This window comes from Nematolebias whitei, chromosome 23 (genome assembly GCF_014905685.2).
Source record: "Nematolebias whitei isolate Nwh7 chromosome 23, NemWhi1, whole genome shotgun sequence".
Taxonomy (NCBI): domain Eukaryota; kingdom Metazoa; phylum Chordata; class Actinopteri; order Cyprinodontiformes; family Rivulidae; genus Nematolebias; species Nematolebias whitei.
The window spans coordinates 10310660-10335948 of NC_056520.1; the positions used below are offsets into that span (position 1 = coordinate 10310660).

Below are 25289 nucleotides of genomic sequence, written 5' to 3' on the forward strand. Positions count from 1 at the left end.
CATGGCTAACATTTAATCAATGCTAGCCCTGTTAGCCATGTTTGCAACTAACATGGCTAACATTTAATCAATGCTAGCCCTGTTAGCCATGTTTGCAACTAACATGGCTAACATTTAATCCATATTAGTATTGTTAGCTGTATTAGCCACTAACAGAACTAACATTTTATCAATGGTAGCTGTGTTAGCAACAGCTCTTAGCATTAGCATAAAAATTAAACTTTTATTTGGCCTGTTTGGCTGATATAAAAGACATTGGGTCATCTATGGCTGAGTGGTTAGAGCAGTTGTCCTCCAATGGAAGAGTTGGGGGTTCGGTTCCAACAGCAGTCACATGCCGAAGTGTCTCTGGGCAAGACACTAAACCCCTCATTACCTCCGCTGTGTGTCCCATCGGTGAATGAATGTGATAAAGCACTCCATCCATCCATTCATTCTCTTCCGCTTATCCGGGGTCGGGTCGCCGGGGTAGCAGCCTAAGTAGGGAGGCCCAGACTTTCCTCTCCCCAGCCACTTGGGCCAGCTCCTCCAGGGGAATCCCAAGGCGTTCCCAGGCCAGCCGAGGAAACATAGTCCCTCCAGCTTGTCCTGGGTCTTCCTCTGGGTCTCCTCCCGGTGAGACGTGCCCGGAACACCTCGCCAGGGAGGCGTCCAGGAGGCATCCTAACCAGATGCTGAGCCACCTCAACTGGCTCCTGTCAATGTGGAGAAGCAGCGGCTCTACTCTGAGTCCCTCCCGGATGACCGAGCTTCTCACCCTATCTCTAAGGGAGAGCCCAGACACCCTGCGGAGAAAACTCATTTCGGCCGCTTGTATCCGAAATCTCGTTCTTTCAGTCACAACCCAAAGCTCATGACCATAGATGAGTGATAAAGCACTGATTAATCTTTGTAAAGATAGAGTGCTGTTTAATGGGTAAATGAGGGCACTGATTGTAGTGTAAAGCACTTTGAGTGTCTCAATAAGATAGAAAGGTGCTACATAAGTACATTCCATTAACCATTCTACTTACATTGGACATATTTTTTATCTGTCTTTTAACCTAGAGCCATCATAATGTCAATATTTCTGCTTGTGGCATGAACGTAAACAGAAACCCTTTGTTGGTTTTTTACTAGTACCAGCGTATTCCCTTAGTAATTACACAGAGGAAGTCCCAGTGCTTGACCCAAAAGTGCTATATCGCATAATCAGGCTTTTTTTTTTCCCTCAAAGTTCGGATAGTTTGTTCAGCAAACTTTGGGCTCATGTCTAAATAATCACTTCTTACTGATAAGTAACATTAAATCACCACGAGCCAAGCACTGCTTCTTCTCTAACTCTGCCCTTTTTTATCTTCTCATTGTGAAGCCTGATCGTACATGGTTTTGCTCGCAGGTCCTGCATTTCAAACCAAATGTTCTGTTCTTCGGTACTTTGATTTATTTTGTATTCTCCCGTAGATTACGAGTATCTGCACAAATCAAACGGCTCCGTCTTCCTCCACAACGTAGCCAAAAATGAAGTATCTGAATTCCTGAACCACAATAATATGGTAAGGCATCTTTTAAGGATATCAGCATAAATAAATTCATCCAATCTGTTCAAACAAGTGCAGTGCAAAACTGTCTCTCTCTCTTGTTCTGTTTACAACAGACTGCAAAAGACACTTATGATTACCAGCTGTCTGCTGACCGCAAATATGTTGCATTCATGAGCAACTACACTAAGGTACGTTGAACGTTTAAGCAAACATTTTGCGTCCAAATCATTTTACAATCTCCTAAACTGCTTTAGTTTTTGTCCTACTAAGCTCTGGAGACATTCATTTACGGCTTCATATTCACTGTATGACCGAACGTTAAAGTAAGCCAATCATTTTCTAAGATTTCTAAATGTGCTCCAGTTGTAGTACCTTTTTTCTAAAACCTGGAAGGAATGTTCATTCCAGAGTTTTTTGTCTTTCAGCAAATTTGTTACTGCTGGCATTCCTGATGATGTCCAGTACTTTGCCTGGGCCCCTGAAGGGAATAAACTGGTAAGCCTGCAGCAGACAAATTAGTGCCTTTAAGTGGATTAACAAACCCAACTTTTCCCAAACACTTGCTCAGTAGGATCTGACCAAAAGTGCATGGTATTTTCATACACTTTAAGCTCCTTGTTCATTTGTATATCCAGGCCTACGTTTGGGAGAATAACGTGTATATAAAAACAAGTCCAGAGTCACCACCGCAGCAAGTCACTTCCATCAGAGAGACTGATATTATTTTAAATGGGATCCCTGACTGGGTGTATGAGGGTAAGTAGATCATGCCGTGCAGAATTCACTCATAAAGCACATTTACATACAGTTTAGGCCAGAGAGGAATCCCTAGTTGGGACTGCAGATTTCCCCGTCTTGCAATCTGGTTTGTGATCTTGAGTTAAAAAAGTTTTTTGTACCTCAAGAATGTTGTCATGTTTTTTTTTTCCTGGCATTAAGATGCGATGCCTTCCAAATGTCACACAACCTCTTGTCTTTAAATGTCAGCTAACTGGTAAAAAAATGGTAGTAATCTAAAAGCATAGGTATTTTGCTAATATTATTGTCCAAACTGTAGGTTGTACCTCTCCAACTGATTAACGTTTGGAATCAACCCAACTCAAGATGGCAGCCATAGCCAACTGGCCTTTGGAAACACAGAAAAGGTCCAACTTTTTGTGTTGCTGCCATGAAATTCATAATTACCATTTTATACGCCTGTCAAAACGCGAACGCGTATTGTCTCCATACATCCATAAACCTTCTTTTGCCCCACCCATAACTTTTGAACCGCTCAAGATAATTGAGCAACACTTCATACCATAAGCATCATCCCTAGATGAAGTGTCGTATATCCTTTTAATCACCTTGGCTCCAAGGTTAGGGTCACAAATCAAGGTCAAAGGGTATACGAGGTCTTTGCTTGTCCTGGCCATTGCTATCGACTGCTGTAAAATAGTTTGTCGAGGAGCGTATAATGTACTGTATACAGTACACTTGTTTGTTAAATGGTACAATATTTTAGTTTAGCATTTGATACGTTTACTACTACAATACTGCTACTAATATGACTGTTCCATTGTAAATAAAATATGGGTGTATAAGATTTTCTTATCATTGCGTTCTGTTTTTATTTCTATTTTTACACAGCTTTTTCAGAATTAGGGTTGTACATTGCAAACTGTTTTTATTCTTTCCAGAGGAGATGTTTTCATCCAACCAAGGCCTTTGGTGGTCACCCGGGGGGAAGTATGTGGCCTACGCCGAGTTCAATGACACTGAGGTGCACACTATAGAGTACACCTGGTACGGCGAGAACCAGTACCCCATCACTGTTTCCATTCCATACCCTAAGGTGGACCATTCAAACACTGCTTTGCTACGTAGCTGAAATTCTCTGGTTTATCTTTTATTTATTTATGTTTCATCTCGTTTCAGGCAGGAACTCCCAACCCTGTTGTGAAACTGTTTGTTGTGGACACGGATAACACCACAAAAATCACTGAAGTTGTTGTTCCAGCCCTATTCAGCTCAGTGTAAGGCATCGGTGTCTATTGTGTCATTCCCTTAAAGAAGATCAGAGGCAAGCAGGGTTTTATTGAAATTCTTTTTTCCACCCTCAGTGACCACTACTTGGCCTCTGTGACCTGGGTGACTGATGATCGTTTGGCTGTCCAGTGGTTAAAGCGAGTACAAAACCACCTTATCCTTCAGATTTACAACTGGAATGGATCTACCAGTAGTTGGGATCCTGTTGAGGTAAATCATGAAAAAATTAGTCATATAGTCCTTGTCTATCAAAAGTATTTACCCCGTTGGATGGTTTATGCTTTTTATTTGGTATTATAAATCAGTTGTGGTCAATATAAATTGGTCTTTCTGACAAAAAAAAAAAAACTTCATTGATAAAGGGAAATCAAATTTGTACCAAGTAATGACAATTAAATACTAAAATGTAATGTCAAATAAGTGACAGCCTATTTAATGAAGTAAAAGTACAAGTCAGATTATGGCCCTAAACATCCCCAGGATTTCTGTTAAAGTAAGATGTCTTCATTTACTGAGTTTTGTGCCAATAGAGTGCTATTTTTATTAATCAAAAGCAAGCAACAGCTATGTCTCTACACCTGCACTATAAAAAATGTGAGTCTTCATTTGTTAGTGGACAGCTCCTCTTCTGCGTCACTTTCTGGTGTTGAGCTGTCTTGTTTTCTCTTTAGCGACACCTACAGTTCAGGAGGAGAACTGCAGCAGCACTGGTGGAAACAGCAACAAACACCAAAAGTGTGCTTAAAGAAATCTGAATCAACTAATATTCCCCCCCCCAAAAAAGGTTTACTTATTCTTTATAGGATAGAAAATACATTTTGCAAAGTTACCGATAAAGTATTAAACACATCTGCAGATGGTAGGTTTTTTTATTTATTTATTTATTTTACCACAATCCTTTTCTTGTGGGTCAGCTTTTATGATAGTGTTTTGCAATTTTGAACAAGAACTGCTTGTGAGCATTTTTTAATTATGCAGTAAATAATTAGTTTCAGTAACTGACGTATATTACATTAAAACTGTTGTTAATTTAAACTAGTATGGCATCTCATTGTATCAAAATTATAGGCTGACGTGTATCACATTTTTTTTAAGTTTTTGCTGCCCATTTGTCTTTAATGAATCAAAGTTGTGGCACTGTATTTAGATACAAACAGTATCGGCCACAAAACGGGGATGTACAACAACACTAGAGTCTGTATTGGCCCAACAAAATGTTAAAATACCCATGCTGCACCACTAGGTGGCGAGAACATCCATATTAACGACATATTAAAATATGGAGAAATTACTTTCCTAGCTTGGCTGAACATTTTTTGCACAACTTGTTTTTCTTTGCACCTATTATTCTACACCTCGGAAGTGAGTCTACATTTCCATCTCCGTTAATGCGGCCCAAACCACAACGTCTACCCCCACAAAAGTTATATCAAAACAACCGGCTCAGCCTCGTGATGTGTGCCATTACTTTTATTGGCAATGGGAGTTACCATGGCGACGTATTTTGCTATCAAAGACACAATATTTCACCAACTCCAGGAACTAGTTGGTGACTGCCCACTTATTATTCTACACCTAATAAGCGTATCTTTTTCCACTTTAATGCGACCCGAACCCCAATGTGGACCTCCACAAAATTTATATGAAAACGACCGGCCCGGCTCCGAGATGTGTGCTATTACTTTTATTGGCAATTGGAGTTACCATGGCGACGTATATTGCTAACAAAGATGTCAAATTTCCTATAAGAAATGAATAGAAGAAAAGTTTTCAAAGAAACTGAGTAACGTATGGAGCCATTTTGGTTCAACATGCAAGGAAGGCACCTATTATTACCTATTATCACCCATTATTATTAATAATTAGTAAAAATAATAATTAACATAAATTATTAATTATAAATATGAATATTAATAATTATTCAATTCATATTTAATATTAATTATTAATATCAATAATAATTAATAATTATGTGATTATATAATAATATTATTAATATTTATAATTACTAGGTAGTATTAATTATTAATATTATTAACTATTAATGTTAATATTTATTATTATTAATAATTTCATAATAAATAGGCAGTCCCCATCAAAGTTTCTTCTGGAACTTTCTAGTATATTGTTTACAGTTTTGCTGTTATTAACCCTTTCAGCACTCGATCAAAGTTTGATGGTGACGGGATCAGGATGAAGTGGGACGGACTTTAAAAATGAGGGAAACGGCTCCGTTATTGTTTCTGTTTCTAAGGCAAAATTGTTTTCCAAAATCTCCATGTCTCAAGTCTGAAAATATTTTTTTATTTAGTTAGTTAGGGATTTGTTTATTTACCGTGACTTGCGGACTATTGAGCGCACCCAGATACAAGCTGTGCTCACTAAATTTAAAATGTATAAATAATTTTGTACTTGTATAGGTCGCACTTGTCTATAAGCCACAGGTGTCCATGTTACGAGATATTTTCACAGAAAGATTTTTTAAAACTTTTAATTAAATACCTACCGGAACCACGACTTATAAAATAAAAAAAAAGCGAAACAAAAAGAAAGCCTACCAGGAAGTCATTGATTGCCAACTTCGACAAAAATCCCGCCCCCTCCCCACTGTGACCCGTTTGGTAATTTCATTCTAAAAACCTTTATTTATACAGGTAGTGTCATTGAGTCACGAGGACCAAGAGAGACGTGTATTGGACAGCTCTGTGTGACGAAGCTAAATGTTTTTAGTGGCATGAAGCTCATTAGCCCGTTAAAAAAAAAAAAAATCATAAATTAGCCGCAGCATTGTATAAGCCTCGGCGTTCAAAGCTTGTGAAAAAAGTAGCAGCTTATAGTCTGGAAATTATGGTATTTATGCTTTTAAGTACATTTTCATCCAAGAATAATCTATTTTTTAAACAGATCGCTTGTAATGGGAGAACCAAACCAGTGTATTTTCCATTACCAAAGGTGGCACATGTACCCTTATCCCCTGTGATATCAGCTGTGGATGGACTTTTAAAACACATTTTGCAAATAGCTCTTATCAAGATGGCCGGTGCGTAATGAGAGGAACAGATGTCTGGCCAACTCCCAAGAACTGCATGTTGGCGTCATATCTTAAACGCCGATCTTGTCCGTGCTGCTGCAGAGTACACAAGCCCAACAATGTGCTGTTCGTGGAAACGTCACCGTGATTCTAGTGACGAGAACCAGCAGGCTGGTCATTTAGAAACTTAGTACATTTTTTAATATTTTTAATCCCACGTTTTATTTCTTCAACAGAAACTGGACGTGACGAGTTCTGGCTGGATTGGACGGGTATGTTCAACAAATCATACACATAATCTCAAGACTTGATAAATGGTCGTACGGTACAGTGATGTCAGAGATTTAAAGCCTGACGAACTGATTTATTCCATCGTTTACCTCTATTCCTCCTACTTGAGTTAAAATGTTGAATATTAGCTGTAAACACACCAAATTATGAATTACATAATCAAAAGGTGTAAAGAACCCGTAGATCTTGTTTGTAGTTTTCCCCATCAGAGCCAGTGTTTGCTGTGGACAAGAGAAGCTACTACCTGATCATGAGCGACAGCAGCAGATACAAGCACATCCATCACGTGGTTCAGGTGGGTAGAAAAATTATCACCTGCTGCTATGAAATATGGGCGACCATGTAATTGCCTGTGTTCATTTGTCTGTGTTAGCAAAGAAAAAAAAAATCTCATGTCCCTTGACGTATTTTAACGAAACTCAGAAATTAACTAGAGAAATTGAATGTGTGAATGCTTATTAGTGAAGAACTTGCTAAAAAAAACAACAGCTGCAATTAGCAAGGAAAAATGTGCTGAAATGGAAGAGCAAGCCTAAAGTCAGCAGAAGGAAGCAAAGAGAACACATATTTGCTGAATTAAGTTTAAATAAGCAGAAATGAGCACAAAAAATTAGGAAATTGGCTAAAAAAATTGAATTTAGCAACAAAAAAATAGCTGAAAAGTAACTGAAAAGGCTCAAAGAAGCTTAAACTACTAGAAGGAAGTGGAAGGAGCTGAAATAAATGAAAACATGTTCAATTAGCTGAAAAAGCTAAATTTAGCACTAAGCAGCTAAATAGTAGCTGAAATAGTAGAAAATGGTGAAACTAGCAGGAAAAAAAGCTGAAAGGAACATAAGCTGTTAGCAGAAAGAAGTTAATTAGGCTGAAAGTAGCAGATATTACCATGGAAAACTTGAATGTACCTGAAAATAGCTAAAAAGTGCAAAAAAATGGAGCTGAAAAGGTAAGACAAGCTTAAATTAGAAGAAGTAGAAAAAATATGTTTGCTAAAAGATGCTGAAATAAGCAAAAAACAGCTGAAAAGTACCTAAAAAGGCAGAAAGAAACTTCAATTACCAGAAGGAGCACGATTTTGCTGAATTAAGCTGTAAAAAAGTTGAAATGCGTGCAACAAATGTGAAATTAGCCAAAAGAGCTAAAATTAGCATAAAAACAGCTAAATAGTAGCTGAAATAGCAGAAAAAAAATGAAACTTGCATAAAAAATTTGAAAGGAGCATAATAGTGAAATTAGTAGAAGCACAGAACTGTTCAATCGTTGAACTATTGGAGTCTACTCGATTCAAGATGGCCGCCACAGCTGATTAAGTAGCAAACACAAAACTGGTTCTAACTCAGTCAGTTTTACAGATATTTAGCTAAGATTAGTTGTGATAGTAGCCGAGAGTCATCCCCAACACACATTTTGAGTGCCAACAGGTTACCTTGCACTTTGGCTAAAAAAAGCAAACAAACTTTAGTATCAACTGTCTGTTAGCAAAATGTCTTGTGAACCACAGGGCAGATTTTAATGACACTCTCAGGAAGTAATGACTGGACATACATCTTGAACTCTTAACATTTGGAGACGATCAGATTCAAGATGGCCACCGCATTAAATAGAGATTAAAAAAAAACACAGAAATGGCTTGTCTTGTCACTTTTACACGTATTGAGCTAAACTTTGGTGTGGCTCTAGCTGAGAGTGATTTCAAATACATATTTTGAGGGCTAACTGATACAAACATATCTAACCTTTAAAAATCACATTTTTTGGGTCTTGGTCATCGTCCTTTGTGAACAGTCTCAGACGTACTGCCCCGCTCACACATGTGTTTCTGATTTCTTCAAACAGGGAGTTGCTACACCCATCACCAGGGGATCCTGGGAAGTAATTGATATCCTGAAAGTCACTGCAGAGAGTGTGTAAGTTTTGTGTTAGTTGAACCGGACACAACAGTGCGTGTTGATCATTGTCACAGTCGACATTCAGTTTTTGAATTTTATACAAAAACGTCTCAATGTTCTTCATTCAAAACCCTCAAAATTCACATTTTTTTGCCTGAAAAAAGTTCCTAGTTTGCTTCTTTTTTTTAAAAAAATAGGTTGTGTGGAGTACTTTTGAGTAGTCAGTATTTTACCTGCACAGACGAGCGTTAGCGCAGTATCCGTTTAGAAAACCAAGTAGGTTACTTGGAATATAGCGATATAAAAGTACATTGTTGTCATTTAAACAAGTCAAGCTCACAAATCTTAGAGTTCGAAACAAACATGTTGCGCATACATGGAAAAATACACAACGTCATACAAATTAAATTCCTTCTTTGCTAATGTATACTAATGTATATCAATCACTTCTTAAGGTATTATTCAAGTAACGAAAACGACAACAAACCAGGAGGAAGGAACATTTACAAGTAAGGAACTGTTTAACTGCTTCATGTCACACTTTTATAAATAAAAACTGAATCAGACTTACAGTTTGTGTTTTTGTACACCAGGTGGACCAACGATGACATCAGCTGTCTAACTTGCTCTTTTCATTCAGACTGTGAATATAACTCCGCTTACTTCAGCCACAATGCCTCCTACTACCATTTGAGCTGCAGTGGTCAGTTATACATTTAACTTCTGCAAAAATAAGGTTTCTTTCTGTATTGTTTATGTTTTTATATATAATACAGTACTTTTTTTTTCCCTTTAGGTCCAGACATTCCCAAGTATTTTCTAATGGATACCAGAAGCAATACACGTGAGCTACTGTATCTTTAAAGGAACTCTTCGCAAAGTATGAAATCGAACATAATGGGGGTTATGATCTATATATTAAATGGAGCAGCTTAAAAGAGTTTACTCAAATAGATTTCTAAAAATATGGGAACCAGTTGTGAAATGTGGGTATGCATTCAATGTAAACAAAGGGCTTGGCTGAATCTGCTTGATTTAAAGCCCACGTCAGGTTGGCCATCGTCTGCGTAGGTAAACAAATATGGCCGCTAAGTTTTACCATTGGACCATTTTTCAGTCCCTTGGGCTGTTTTCGTAGTTGGCATCCAGCCAAATATTTAGCTAACAAGTTTTTAAATTAAGAACACATTAATCGTCACAAAAGAGAAAAATGTGCAGATACATTATAAACTTTTTTTTTTCTTTTGTTCCAGCTTCAAGACTTTGCAACGAGCACCTTTAAATTACACCGAGATTATATGAAGGGGGCGGGGCTAAAATAGTTTTGTTTACATTTACGTTTGCAGAGATCAAGCCTTTGGAGGAAAACAAAGTATTTAAGGACCTGATATCCCAAATCGCAATGCCTACAATCCGCCGAGGGACCATCAAACTTGACAAATACAGTAAGTGGTTAAGTTTGTGCTACTTTATTCATTTAGCATGGTGAGTTTTATTTTGAAATTTTTACAATTGTCCCCACAATCTAACATATTAACATAGTAAAAGATTTAATTACACAACGCTTTAAACTTTGCTACTCGAGAAAAAAAAAAAAATCTAAACCGATAAAAATAAAAATACTGAAAATATGGTAAAGTACCGGGATTTGTAGTTGGCATAATTTCATTGTAAAAACAGTTTTCACTTCAGGTAGTTGATGCAATGGATGAGGACTAGACAGAAACAGAAGTGAAAGAAAATACATAGATTTTCACTGGAATCGTACCGAATGACACGTTTTCATGGAGCCCTGGGAAAAATTGCCAGAACTTTACATACATGTTTTTCTTCTTTCGGCTACTCCCTTCCTCAGGGGGTCACCACAGTGAACTAAGTCGCACGAACACTTGCCGATTGTTTTTTACGCCGGATGCCCTTCTTGACACAACCACAGACCACCGAACTACCACACCCCTTTACATACAATACAAATAAATAAATAAAATGTGGAAAAAAAATAGCGCTTTAGCCCTTTAAAAGTAGGAAACGTAAAGTGAGAAAAAATCTACCAAGGTAAGTTTTTAAATACAAGTACACATTTTTATCTACAGGTGCACAAATCAGAGTTACAAATTCACAAGTATAGGTGCTATATGTTGTCATCATTGTATGTTCCCATACAATGACGAAATTGGTTCTCTGCATTTAACCCATCGCACCTGGGATACACCCAGGTGGAGCAGTGGGCAGCTATTGAGCGCCCGGGAAGCAATTAGGGAATAGGTGTCTTGCTCAGAGACACCACGACATGTGGGCATGGCTGTGAGTCAAACCACGACTTTCTGGTCCCAAGTCAGCTGCTCTACCTCTACCACATCTCGGCCCCTCCAAGATTTTACTTCATATCTACCAACATATACAGTATATCCATAAGGCAAGATACCCACAACTACTGAAACGGCATTAACTTAGAATGACCACTAGTTGCTACGTCTATCACTTTGTATTGTTAACATGTCATAGCCACACATAGGTAACACCTTGTGCTTTCTGAATTTGTGTCATCAGTCCAAAAACACATAGATATAAGCCCATTTTACTTTAAATATATATTGTGACGACAAGATACGAGTAGGCTGTAATGAACCCATCACCAAGCTCGGTCCGTTGTTACTGGTGGCAAAATACCAACTCAACCTTCCAACATCATCATATCACTGACTGTATTTCAAAAAGTTTTATTACCAGTTGATGATCCTTCTCATGAATCAAGCGTTAGACTTACAAAATGTTGATTTACCGAACTTTTACAAGCTTCGCTTCATACCAGGTATCTAGAAGCGATTATTCAGACAAAGTAGCAAGACGTATACAATCGCAGACAAGATCTAAACGGGTCAAGATTTCAATGATTTGTGAGGTACTGTGGCATAATACTCACCCATGCAAAGTAATACCACATTATTTTAAGTGCAGAATCTGATGGTTATAACAATTATTGGTAAAACATTGGTTTCCTCTGCCGTGTTTAGGTTTTTAGTCAGAGAAAAATGGTCTGCTGCCATACTGGCAGTAACTAAGAATGCTGCATGGCACCTGCCAAGAGCGCAGTGCACTGCGGTCGGTCCTTCCAGTAAATTCCTATTTCCATTCCCGCGGAAAATTTGTTGTGCAAATACTTAAAACACGACCGAGGCTCTGTGGCTCACATGAGGAGAACCCCCTTACAAATGTTTTGAACCTTTTTGGAGATTCCCTCGTAAATGTGGTTTCGGAATTTGTCGCCAACAGTTGCAGTCGTTTATGGTGTGTCGTTTAAACAAAGTTGTTGAATTTACATTAAAATACCGGACTCTGACATTGAATGTTTATATTTTACTTTATTCATTCATATGTTTCAACTGACAGATCTTTGGTATCAGATGGTTTTACCTCCTGGTTTTGATGAGTCGAAGAAGTACCCTTTACTGATAGACGTGTAAGAATTCATTTTTGAATATATACGATAAATATTTATATATAAAGAGAGAAAGAGAAAGGGGAAAAAAGTACCGGGTTCTTGTATACTGATCAAGATTCTTTCACTAACCCTTTAGGTACGCAGGTCCCTGCAGTCAGAAAGTAGACCTCAGATACAGGGTGGGCTGGTCCACCTACCTGGCCAGTACTGAGAAAATCATCGTCGCAAGCTTTGATGGAAGAGGAAGCGGTTACCAAGGCGACCAGTTAATGCATGAAATCTACAAACGTCTGGGAACCTACGAGGTGGAAGATCAGATAACGGCGACTAGGTAAGACGAGCAAAGACCGGCTGAAACAAGTCGGCCAATCTCAAACAAACACCACCCACATTCACGAAAGCTTGATGAAACATGATTTTATTTGTTTCTCCAGTTAAAATGCTCTAATTCACAGTTGAATATAGTGCAATGGAAATATCAAACATCACAACAAAATAACAATTGTTTGTTTTGTCCTAATTTTCAAAGAGAATTCATCAAAATGGGCTTCATTGACAAAAACAGAGTTGCTATATGGGGATGGGTAAGTAAAGATTTTCGAAGAGCAATTACGCTGAGATCATTTACTAAGTGCTTGGTTTGTCTACCATGTTGATGTTGTCATTGTTCAAAGGGCAAGAAATGACTCTAAAGTGAAGTTAATGTTTCACTCTGATGTCCTTTAGGGAAGAGATGAGCTGCTATAAATGAATGGTTTTATCTTCCACAGTCCTACGGTGGATATGTTACTTCTATGGTCTTGGGTTCCGGCAGCGGAGTTTTCAAATGTGGAATGGCTGTCGCTCCAGTGTCCAAATGGGAATATTATGGTATTTCTTGAATCTTGAGCCTGTATCTCACTTTGCAGCGACTGTTGGTGGCTAGATGATAATGTGAGAAAATACACAGATTTTCCCTTAGAATCACACATAATTTAATTTACAATTCAAATCCAAAGCAAAAGCATTTTACTCGTGCTCCGAGTCTTGTGTTCTGATTCTGGTGTATTTTAGAGGGAGCGCTACAGCGCCTCATACAGGCCTGGCAAAGTTACTACAGCATCTTGGTTTGTTTCTGTATAAACAAAAACGTCTAGAAATGGCGCTGCAAGGAATATTTTTTGTAAACAATCAAATCAAAAGATAAGTTTAGAAAAACGGTGTTTCTACATGGAAACCTGAGTCTCCACGTGTCCTAATTACAGGTATATCTCAATTTAATCACAATTTAATCTCTTATTTTAGTCTCCATTAGGTCCCATATTGGTTTCAAATATTCCAAAACTTTCGAAGTTGGCCCACATTTCTCGAACTTTCTCAGTCAGGATTTGAGATGGGTTTCAGCAATACGTGGTGACTCTAGGGCTATTTTGAATGAAGATTTGTCTTGGATTTTTTTGAACACCTTTAAAATCATTGCAATGAGAACCTTCGGTAAGGTTTCTAAACTAGGACTGTCACGATAAACAATCAATTAATTGCATGATAGATGAAAATTATCAACCTCATTTTCATTTATTGGCTTTATAGTTTCTTTGTGTCTCTATTTCTGAAGACACTGGATGACAAAAAGCTCAACTTCGGTGCTCTTCAATGAACCCTTCCTTTCTCTTTTGAGAACCGAAAAGAGACAGCCCATGTCACGTCAAGGGGCCTCCCTCCCATTTTTCTTAGATACGCTGCTCGCTCCCTCACTATCCATTCTTCAGTTCAAACAGTCTTATAATGCCATCTGGTGGTCGAAAAAAGGTACTAGATGCAATACAAATTAAACATTTCTTCTTAAATTTGACAATAATTACTAATTATTGTCAAATTTCAAACCATATTATCGTTTATCGCAATAATTTCTGAGACAATTAATCACCCAGCGAAATTCTTTATTGTTACAGGCCTATTCTAAACATTTTGGCCAAACATTTGCCTCAACAAATGCAGCCCAGTGAGATATGGATATTTACTGGTGTCCAGTCTGCTTCAACAGTCTGACAAATATTGACTTTTGTTTATTCCAGATTCCATCTACACAGAGCGTTATATGATGCAGCCGTCAGAGAATTTTGATGCTTATGCTGTAAGCTTTGTTTTTTTTAATAGTTTTTTTTTTTTTTTAATGTTTGGTCAGTTGTAGTTGGTTATTTCCTTGCCTAAACACAAATCTGATTGTGCAGACCTCAACAGTAATGGCCAGAGCCAAGAATTTCCATTCGGTGGACTATCTTCTGATTCATGGAACAGCTGATGGTGAGTTATGTGGTGGTGGTAACTGTTTAATAATTATATGTGAACTTCATTGGTAAATTGAGTCACTACAGCTTACAAATAATTTAATAATTTAAAAATTCTTCATCTCAAAAGTTCTAAAATGGTTTTTAGTTTGTTGAAATTTGGCAATTTAACACCTGGCAACATGCTGGTTTTGTTTACGAGAGTTCTGGTATGAAAATTTGATTTACTTGGTCTAAAGTAAAGTTACTGGTAATTCCAGCCCTATATCAATAAAAGGGAGCTTCACAATGATGCCAGACACTACAAGAAGGGATTTCCCCACAAAGCTTGACAGAGAAACATGGTAAATTTCAAAGAATTAGAATTAAAAGGATTATATTGGAAGTTAAACCTGCAAGAAAACTTTGGCTTATAGGTGAATTATGAATGTTATGCTGTTTTAGTTACCGGGATAATTAAGACTTTATTGACTCATTTTTATGCAAATTTCAATTTAGGCAAAAATCAATATTTTCACCAGAACAGATCCCATATTTAATGTTGATTTATTTATACTGATGTTTTAGGCAATTTTGAAAAATAACCTTTTTTTGTCATAAAATACCAACTTTTAGACTAAGTTCTTTACCAGATCTCTATAAAATTAACCACTTTATGTATTACACTGTATGTTTTATTTTCTAGACAACGTTCATTTCCAGCAAGCTGCGGAGATCTCCGAAGCTTTGGTGCTTGAGAAGGTGGACTTCGAGGCCATGGTGGGTAATCTGAGAAGTCCGAAGTACAGTATTCCCTCGATTATCGCAGGGGTTACGTTCCAGACACCACGCGATAGGTGGAAAACTGCAAAGTAGGAACGCTATATTTATTTTAGTATTTATATATATTTTAAGGCTTTATATTCAACCTTTATTTAAACAGGTTAGTCCCATTGAGCCACGAGGACTCATTTACAAGAGAGACCTGAAAATATAAATCCTTCCCACAGTCTTGCAATGTTCTAAACTCTTAAACCTATGTAATTTTAACAACATACACTACCTTGCCAAAAGTACTCGCTCACCCGTCTAAATGATCAGAATCAGGTGTTCCAGTCTCTTCCATGGCCACAGGTGTATAAAATGAAGCACCTAGGCATGCAGACCGTTTTTACAAACATTTGTGAAAGAATGTGTCGCTCTCAGGAGCTCAATGAATTCCAGCGTGGAACTGATAGGATGCCACCTATGCAACAAATCCAGTCGTGAAATTTCCTCGCTCCGAAATCTTCCACAGTCAACGGTCAGCAGTGTTGTAAGAAAATGGAAGTGTTTGGGAATGACAGCAACTCAGCATCGAAGTGGTAGACCACGTGAACTGACGAAGCGGGGTCAGCGGTTGCTGAAGCACATAATGTGCAGAGTTCGCCAACTTTCTGGAGAGTCAATCACTACAGACCTCCAAACTTCATGTGGCCTTCAGATCAGCTCAGGAACAGTGCGCAGAGCTTCTTGAAATGGGTTTTCATGGTCGAGCAGCTGCATCCAAGCCATAAATCACCAAGTGCAATGCAAAGCGTCGGATGCAGTGGTGTAAAGCACGCCACCACTGGACTCTAGAGCAGTGGAGGCGCATTCTCTGGTGTGAAGAATCGCACTTCTCCATCTGGCAATCTGAAGGACGAGTCTGGGTTTGGAGGTTGCCAGGAGAACGGGACTTGTCTGACTGCATTGTGCCAAGTGTAAAGTTTGGTGGAGGGGGGATTAAAGTGTGGGGTTGTTTTTCATGAGCTGGGCTTGGCCCCTTAGTTCCAGTGAAAAGAACTCTGACTGCTTCAGCATACCAAGACATTTTGGACAATTCCATGCTCCCAACTTTGTGGGAACAGTTTGAAGCTGGTCCCTTCCTCTTCCTACATGACTGTGCGCCAGTACACAAAGCAAGATCCATAAAGACATGGACGGCAGAGTCTGGTGTGGATGAACTTGACTGCCCTGCACAGAGTCCTGACCTCAACCTGAAAGAACACCTTTGGGATGAATTAGAGCAGAGAATGAGAGCCAGGCCTTCTCGTCCAACATCAGTCTATATGTGACCTCACAATTGCGCTTCTTGAAGAATGGTCAAAAATCCCCATAAACACACTCCTAAACCTTGTGGACAGCCTTCCCAGAAAAGTTCAAGCTGGTCTAGCTGCAAAGGGTGGACCAACGTCATATTGAACCCTATGGATTAGGAATGGGATGTCACTTAAACTCATATGCGAGTCAAGGCAGGTGAGCAAATACTTTTGGCAAGGTATGTATATGTACTGTACAGTACTGCAAAATTTTTCTCACCAGCTCTGCAGAACAGCAGCTCAGTTCCGGTCGGGCTCGGTTCCAGTTCAGCTGACTTACCCTGCAGTGATGAAGCCCACCACCCCGACCAGGTTGATGTGCGCGAGAATAATTGAGCTTCAGAATTATTTGCGATTTTCCTGCCAGTCCTGAGAGCTTAATAGATAACGTAGATTTGCGTTGCAAAATTTTCCTTCCATTTCAGCAAAAAAGAAGTGGCCGGAAGCACTGTTGGCTTCTGGGTAGTGTAGTTATTTTAATGTGCATTACAGTATAGGTTTATTGAAAGAAAACTACAAAATGGTGGCGCCTGTCAGAAGGTTGTTTTTTTTTTTTTTTTGGTTAACTTTTTATCCCATACCATCTCAATCATGTGAGTAATATTAAAGTTGACAATCGTGTGTCTTGTACAATCTTACGTTGAAAAACCGCGAAAGAGCGACTTCGCGAAAGTCGAACCATGAAGTATCGAGGGACTACAGTATAACTGAAACAAATTATTTGGATTTTCTGACATTATATTCGCAGCACGGTGGCGCAACTGGTAGAGCTGCTGCCTCTCAGCGAGCAGGTCCCTAGTTCAAATCCCGGTCCGGGGGCCTTTCTGGGTGGAGTTTGCATGTTCTCTCCGTGCATGCGTGGGTTTTCACCGGGTACACTGGTTTCCTCCCACAGACCAAAAACATGCATGTTAGGCTGATTGGCAACTCTGAATTGTCCCTAGGTGAGAGTGAGAGAGTGAATGGTTGTTTGTCTCGTTTGTCTCTATGTGGCCCGGTGATGGACCTGCGACCCGTCCAAGGTGTACCCCGCCCCTCGCACAGTGATTGCCGGACATGGGCACCGGTGACCCCCGTGACCCAAAATGGAAGAAGCGGGTAAAAGATAATGGATGGATGGATGGATGGATGGATGGATGGATGGATGGATGGATGGATGGATGGATGGACATTATATTCTGTTCAGTAGACTGAAACTCTTGCCTAAAAAAAGCCATGGAACTTACTGCCTAAAAAAACAATAAAAAAAAACGTCCTTTTTGGGGAGGGTACTGTCAGAAATTCATGAATGCGTTTTATACTTTCAGTGGTACACCGACAAGGATCATGGGCTGGATGGTTCGGCCAATCAGCATGTCTACAATCACATGTCCCACTTCCTGAAGAGGTGCTTTGCCTGAATTTCATCAAACTATTTAAGATTGTCTTTGTAGTTTAAACTATGCTCTTATTTGGGAGCAGGAACGTAAAAAGCACAAAGTTGTCCAAGCCATAAATTATTATTCGTACCGGTGAAATCTTGTCTCGCATACATCAAGATGTGCAAACTCCACAATATCTGACAATCAGAAATAATTTTTCTTGTACCAAATGTTCAGGAATAAGTTATGTATTTTATTCAGTGTGTAAATTTTCTATTTAAAGATGTTTTAACTTGATGACAACTCGCCAGTGATGTTAAAAATATTATTTTGTCAAACGCCAAAGTGATTTTATACCGTTTTAAAAGAATTAAAGTTTAAAAATTGTAGTGTGTTCTTCAAAGATTTTTGAAAATATTAAAAATGAAATGAATATTTGTTACATACAGCATCATGTGGTCAATGTGTTTGTTTCTTGAAATGATCAGATTTTTTATTTTTATTTTTTTGGGGTACTATGATGGTATTTCTTAAAAATATCTTTATTTTGTCTGATGGCTTGTATTTACTGTATGTTTTATAACCTGCTCACCCTGTCTTTGTTCAGGTTTATCTCAGTTAGCTTGAGTTTCTGTTACCACCATTAGCATACAGTGCCACAAAGTTTCACTTTGACTTTTTTATAAACCTTTTTTTTTTTTTTTATTAAGTTTGGAAATCACACACGCCAAGACTTCACCATGAAGGGCGATAACTCAGTAACTCGATAAACCTCAGTTTATTACTAGGCTTAGTGGTCCATTTTGACCCAAAGTCAGCAGTAGGGTTGATGGTGAAATAAGTGTTTTGAAGCTAGCATAAAAAAAATAAAAACATAAAAAAAATTATTCAGGGCTGCCCATTGTCACCAATTCTGTTCATAACTTTTATGGACAGAATTTCTCGGTGCAGCCAGGGGGTGGAGGTGGCCTCGGGATTCCATCTCTTCTCTTTGCAGATGATGTGGTCCTGTTGGCATCATCGTGTCGTGATCTCCAGCGCTCACTGTTGCGTTTTGCAGTGTGAAGCGGCTGGGATGAGAATCAGCACCTCCAAATCTGTGGTCATGGTCCTCAGTCGGGAAAGGGTGGATTGCTCTCTTCAGGTCGTGAGAGACAAATTGGTACAGTTTCTGCAGTATTGCGGACTCTGTATCGGTCCGTTGTGGTGAAGAGGGAGCTGAGCTGTAAGGCAAAGCTCTCCGTTTACTGGTCGGTCTACGTTCCTACCCTCACCTATGGTTACGAGCTCTGGGTAGTGACCGAAAGAATGAGATTGTGGATACAGGCGGTTGAAATGAGTTTCCTCCGCAGGGTAGCTGGACTCTTTCTTAGAGATCGGGTGAGAAGTTCAGGTATCCGGGAGAGAGTCGGAGTAGAACCACTGCTCCTCCACATCGAAAGAAACCAGTTGAGGTGGTTCGGGCATCTGTAAGGATGCTTCCTAGACGCTTCACTATAGGGAGGTGCTTTGGGCATGTCTGACGGGAGGAGACCCCGGGGAAGACCCAGGACACGCTGTAGAGACTACGTCTCTCGGTTGGCCTGGGAATGCCTTGGAGTCCACCCAGAAGAGCTGGAGGAGGTGGCTGTGGAAAGAGATACTGGACCTCCCTGCTCAGGCTGCTGCCTCCGCGACCCAACTTTGGAACAAGCGGAAGATGATGGATGGATGGATGGAAAAAAATCTTGTTTTCAGAGTCTCATATTAAAAAATAAATCATAATTATAAAGAAATAACTTACTCAGGTCTCTTGTGTATTTTCTTGTATCACTCATTGTCATCGTGCCAAACAAACAAAGGATCCAAAACCTAGTGGTGAGTTGATATTACATGAGGATGGATAGTCTGAGGGTGAAATGCTTCAGTGTGTTGCAGTTAATTATAAAAACAAACCCGAAATTACAACAAGCATTTCATTTGTCACCTTCCAGAAAGATGAGAAAGTTTGATTGGTTTGGTTACTGTAGCTCCGGCGTGAAATTTACAACCCTAACTCAGGGAACCTATTATCAATTATATTCCCTTTAAGGATCAAACTGGCAAGACTGACCCAATCTCAATCTGCCCATCTATTCAGTGGAATGTTCACTACAGAAAAAAAGAGGCAAGAAAATTAGTAAAACGGAACAAAGTGAAAGTATGTTTCTGCTGCTTCCTTCTGCAAAGGTTTTCACAGTGAACAAACCCATAAAAACAACAAAAAAGGTTGAATCATGTCATCTGGACTTCGTTTTTTTGTTAAAAAAAAAACGAAGTCCAGATGACATGATTCAACCTTTTTTGTTGTTATATACCTGGATGACTGAGAAAACAAACTTTGTGTTTTTGAAACCCATAAAAGATTTGGCTATTGTTTTATATTGAGTGCCCATCCTGATGCAACCTGGGATCGAACCCGCAACCTAACAAGACGCTAGCACTAACCACCAAGCTAATAAGAGTCATCTCCTCCTCACATATACAGGTACTGTGTAAATATTACAGTGCTGGTCATAAAATTAGAATATCATGAAAAAGTTGATTTATTTCAATAATTCCACTCAAAAAGCGAAGCTTGTATATTCATTCATTACACACAGATTGATATATTTCAAATGTTTATTTATTTTAATGTTGATGATTATAACTGACAACTAATGAAAACCCCAAATTCAGTATCTAATAAAATTATAATATTGTGAAAAGTTTCAATATTGAAGACGCCTGGTGCCACACTCTAATCAGCTAATTTACTCAAAACACCTGCAAAGGCCTTTAAATGGTCTCAGTCTAGTTCTGTAGGCTACACAATCATGGGGAAGACTGCTGACTGGACAGTTGTCCAAAAGACGACCACTGACACCTTGCACAAAGAGGGCAAGACACAAAAGGTCATTGCTAAAGAGGCTGGCTGTTCACAGAGCTCTGTGGCCAAACATTAATAGAGAGGGAAGGAAAGGGTGTGGTAGAGAAAAAGTGTACAAGCAATAGGGATAACCGCACCCTGGAGAGGATGGTGAAACAAAACGCATTCCAAAATGTCCACAAAGAGTGGACTTCAGCTGGAGTCAGTGCTTCAAGAACCACCACACACAGACGTATGTAAGACATGGGTTTCAGCTGTCACATTCCTTGCGTCAAGCTACTCTTGAACAAGAGACAGCGTCAGAAGCATCTCGCCTGGGACTGCTGCTGAGTGGTTCAAAGTTGTGTTCTCTGATTACAGTAAATTTTGCATTTCCTTTGGAAATCAAGGTCCCAGAGTCTGGAGGAAGAGAGGAGAGGCACAGAATCCATGTTGCTTGAGGTCCAGTGTCAAGTTTCCACAGTCAGTGATGGTTTGGGGTGCCATATCATCTGCTGGTGTGGGTCCACTGTGTTTTCTGAGGTCCATGGTCAACACAGCTGTGCACCATGAAGCTTTAGAAAACTTCATGCTTCCTTCTGCTGACCAACTTTATGGAGATACAAAATTTCATTTTCCAACAGGACTTGGCACCTGCACAGAGTGCCAAAGCTACCAGTACCTGTGTACAATTGCAAACCGAGGTGTACCGCAAACCCACCCACACAGACCAGTATTTGCAGTTTGACTCCCATCACCCTTTGGAGCACAAGTTAGGAGTCATCAGGACTCTGTACCACAGAGCAGACAGCATCCCCACTAACTTGGGAGCCAGGCAGAAGGAGAAATCCCACACAAGACAGGCTCTAGAGCAATGTGGATATCCTAACTGGGCCTTCCTGAAAGCAGAGAAGAAACCCAAACAGGACTCCAGTCAGCCATCAGGTGAAAAGGAGGAACCCAGTCCCAGACCAGTGGTCATTCCATATGTTGAGGGAGTATCAGAGAAACTGAGACGTTTATTTTCTAAACATAACGTCCCAGTGGCTTTTAAACCCCAAAATACATTACGGCAAAGACTGGTTCATCCCAAAGATCCAGTCCCCCGGCACAAACAGAGCAATGTTGTGTATGCTGTTCAGTGTCAGGAGGGCTGTGATCAGTCTTACATCGGGGAAACTAAACAGTCACTGGCCAAAAGGATGGCCCAGCACAGAAGATCAACATCATCAGGCCAGGACTCTGCGGTCTACACTCATCTCCAGGCCAGCGGTCACTCTTTCAGGGATGAAGATGTGCACATCCTGGACAGAGAGGAACGATGGTTTGAGAGAGGAGTAAAGGAGGCCATCTTTGTGAAAAGAAACCGTCCATCATTAAACAGTGGTGGAGGCCTCCGGGTTCAACTGTCCCCCTCTTACAATGCTGTGATTGCTAGTATCACTCAGCCCTCTGTGAACAGTAAACAGCCATCAGTGTGCTAATGATCCATTGTTAGGCTGATGGTCCTTCTTGAGCATGTGATCAGCTGGTTTTGGTTGTCAGCAGCAAAACTGGTTGATCCACCCTGAGAAGGTGCTATTTAAGAGACTGAGCTGAAAACAGCTCCTCAGACTGAAGAAGTCTCTTGGATGAGAGACGAAACGTTTCTACATTTATTTGATTTATTTTTTGCTTTGTTTTGTTTTTTTGAATGTCCAGAGGACCAGATTGAACTTTTTTTGGATAAACTTCAGGTGTCTTTTGAGATGTTAAAAACATGTTGGAAAGCGTATCAGACCACCGTTAAACAGGAGAAAAACAAATATTTCTCAAAAATCATCAACTCAAACAGTCACAACCCCCGCGTTCTTTTCAACACCATTAACACCATTCTAAACGTGCCTCAGTCTGCCACCATTGAGGCCTCTGTCGACACCTGTAATAAGTTTGTCAGGCATTTTGCTGAAAAGTTTGAGTCGATTAGGTCATCAATTCCACACTCCACAGCCGACCCTTCAGTTCTTGTCCCCTGCTCAGCAGTCTTCAGTCACTTTGACCCCATATCACTCTCATTTTTAAATGAGGTCGTTGATCACATGAAGCCCTCAGGCTCCCCTGCTGATCCCATCCCTGCTGCATTTTTTAAACAGGTTCTACCGTCAACTGGACCCTCTGTTCTTGCCATTATTAACAGCAGTTTGGCTACAGGTGTGGTCCCTGATGTTTTAAAACATGCAGTGGTAACTCCATTAATTAAAAAACCCGGACTCGACCCTGCGGCTTGTTCTAACTTCCGGCCAATCTCAAAACTTCCATTTCTTTCTAAAATCTTGGAGAAAATAGTTTTTAGTCAACTAACCAAGTTTTTGAATGTAAATGGAATTTTTGAGATTTTTCAGTCAGGATTTAAACAACTGCACAGCACCGAGACAGCTTTAGTAAGGGTCTGTAATGACATTCTGCTAGCGAATGACTCTGGTCAGTCTGTGATCCTGGTACTCCTCGACCTTACCGCTGCATTTGACACTGTTGATCACAGCATCCTTATGTCACGGCTAGAACACTGGGTTGGGATTACAGGGGTGGCGCTAGAATGGTTCCGTTCTTATCTGGGTGACAGGAGTTTTTGTGTTAACTTTGGCAATCATTTATCTGCTTCTGTCCCTCTTTCCTGTGGGGTCCCACAAGGCTCCATTCTTGGACCCCTTCTGTTCTCATTGTATCTGCTCCCCTTGGGGTCAATCCTGAGGAAACATGGTATTTCGTTTCACTGTTACGCCGATGACTCTCAGATCTATCTACCTTTAAAACCAAACAATTCTTGCTCCATCCACCCTTTGCTAAAATGTCTTGATGACATCAAGACTTGGATGGCTGCAAACTTCTTGAGCTTTAATGATCAGAAGACTGAGGTCATTGTGTTTAACCCAAGCTCTACCACTGTCACTGATCCTGTAAACCTGCACTCCCTTCAGCCACATCTAAAGCAGTCGGTTACCAATCTCGGGGTAGTGTTAGACTCGGACTTTAAGTTTAATAAACAGATCAACTCTGTTCTACAAAAGAGCTTCTTTCAGTTAAGGCAAATAGCAAAGCTTAAGTCCGTTCTGTTCAGATTCGACCTTGAAAAACTAGTCCATGCATTTATTACTTCCCGGCTGGACTACTGTAACTCACTTTATGTTGGGGTTAGTCAGGCTTCACTCTCACGTCTCCAGCTCGTACAAAATGCTGCAGCTCGGCTTTTAACAGGAACTCACAGGTTTGAGCACATTACTCCGGTTCTGTCCTCCCTTCACTGGCTTCCTGTGCGTGTCAGAGTTGATTTTAAAATTCTCCTGCTGACATTCAAGTGCATTAACGGCCTTGCACCATCATACCTCTCTGACCTTCTTCATCCTTATACTCCTTCTCGGGCTTTGAGATCATCAGACCAGCTGCTTTTGGCCGTACCAAAAACCAGCTGAAGCTCAGAGGAGATCGAGCGTTCTCAGTCGTGGGCCCTAAACTCTGGAACAATCTGCCCATCAACATTCGACAGGCCACCTCAGTCTCTGCCTTTAAATCTCTCCTAAAAACACACTTATACTCATTGACATTTAACACAGGGTGATCGGCTTTAGATCTGGTTTTTCATTGATGCTGATTCTGTTTATGCTTTTGTTATTATTCCTATTTAACACAAGGTCATCTGATCTGATTTAGTATTTCATTGTTTCTGACTGAGTTTATGCTTTTTGTTTTTATTTCCTTGACTTTTGACACAACGTGATCTGATTTAGTATTTCATTGTTTCTAATTGTTTTTGGTTTTATATTTTTATTCCATGTGCTGTAAATATATCTTGCTACTTTTTATCTGTTGATGTGATATTTTTGTTAAGCACTTTGGTAACAGTTTCTGTTTTAAATGTGCTCTATAAATAAATCTGACTTGACTTGACTTGACTTACCAGAGATAATGTTTTAGTTCCATAAAATACAAAAGCTGCAGTGAAGCGAAGCAAAAATGAGTTTACCTTTATTGATCTGTTCCAGCTGTAAATCAGTTTCCTGCTTCTGATGCAAAAAAAAAAAAACAACAACCCTGATCAATAAGTTCAAATTGTTTTTTCCAATTGAGACGAATCCACAAATACTGACTCACCACCCTGATCTAGCAGTGCACGTATCACTTCCCATCACGGTGACACGGTAGCACATTAAAAAGCATCTCCATGGGCCTTTTGTTTGCCTAGATGAGCTGTGGTTGTTTGATCTTGACACCTATACAAGCAAGCATCACGCATGACCTACGCCTTTCCTCAGATGAACAAACGCTCGGCTCGTTGGTTCGGTTGCGGCTGGGGGGGGGGGGGGGGGGGGGGGCTGAGTCTAATGGGTTGAGAGTAATGGGATGATCGGGCAGGAGTGGTAAAAACCGGCCCACCTGAGCAGATTTGTCCTCCTCCTCCGGTATATAAGGCTGGGACATAGGACAGGTTGCTCATACGCCTGCACCAAGCAAAGGA

At 39.8% G+C, this 25289-nt stretch overlaps 1 protein-coding gene across 1 annotated transcript in view; it reads left to right on the plus strand.

The window, feature by feature from the left end:
- dpp4 (dipeptidyl-peptidase 4) overlaps positions 1-18257 on the plus strand; it is a 27682-nt gene extending 9425 nt beyond the window's left edge. The window contains exons 4-26 of the mRNA XM_037696754.1: positions 1444-1535; positions 1637-1711; positions 1794-1846; positions 1949-2018; positions 2159-2279; positions 3203-3357; positions 3441-3538; positions 3626-3761; positions 6819-6854; positions 7070-7168; positions 8710-8780; positions 9218-9271; positions 9356-9465; positions 9559-9606; positions 10109-10207; positions 12153-12222; positions 12341-12535; positions 12734-12788; positions 12975-13074; positions 14259-14317; positions 14415-14487; positions 15157-15230; positions 17878-18257. Of these exons, the coding sequence (XP_037552682.1) occupies positions 1444-1535; positions 1637-1711; positions 1794-1846; positions 1949-2018; positions 2159-2279; positions 3203-3357; positions 3441-3538; positions 3626-3761; positions 6819-6854; positions 7070-7168; positions 8710-8780; positions 9218-9271; positions 9356-9465; positions 9559-9606; positions 10109-10207; positions 12153-12222; positions 12341-12535; positions 12734-12788; positions 12975-13074; positions 14259-14317; positions 14415-14487; positions 15157-15230; positions 17878-17970 (2036 nt within the window). The 3' untranslated portion in view covers positions 17971-18257. The remainder of the gene's footprint in view (positions 1-1443; positions 1536-1636; positions 1712-1793; positions 1847-1948; positions 2019-2158; positions 2280-3202; positions 3358-3440; positions 3539-3625; positions 3762-6818; positions 6855-7069; positions 7169-8709; positions 8781-9217; positions 9272-9355; positions 9466-9558; positions 9607-10108; positions 10208-12152; positions 12223-12340; positions 12536-12733; positions 12789-12974; positions 13075-14258; positions 14318-14414; positions 14488-15156; positions 15231-17877) is intronic.
- The last annotated feature ends 7032 nt before the right edge of the window (positions 18258-25289 follow it).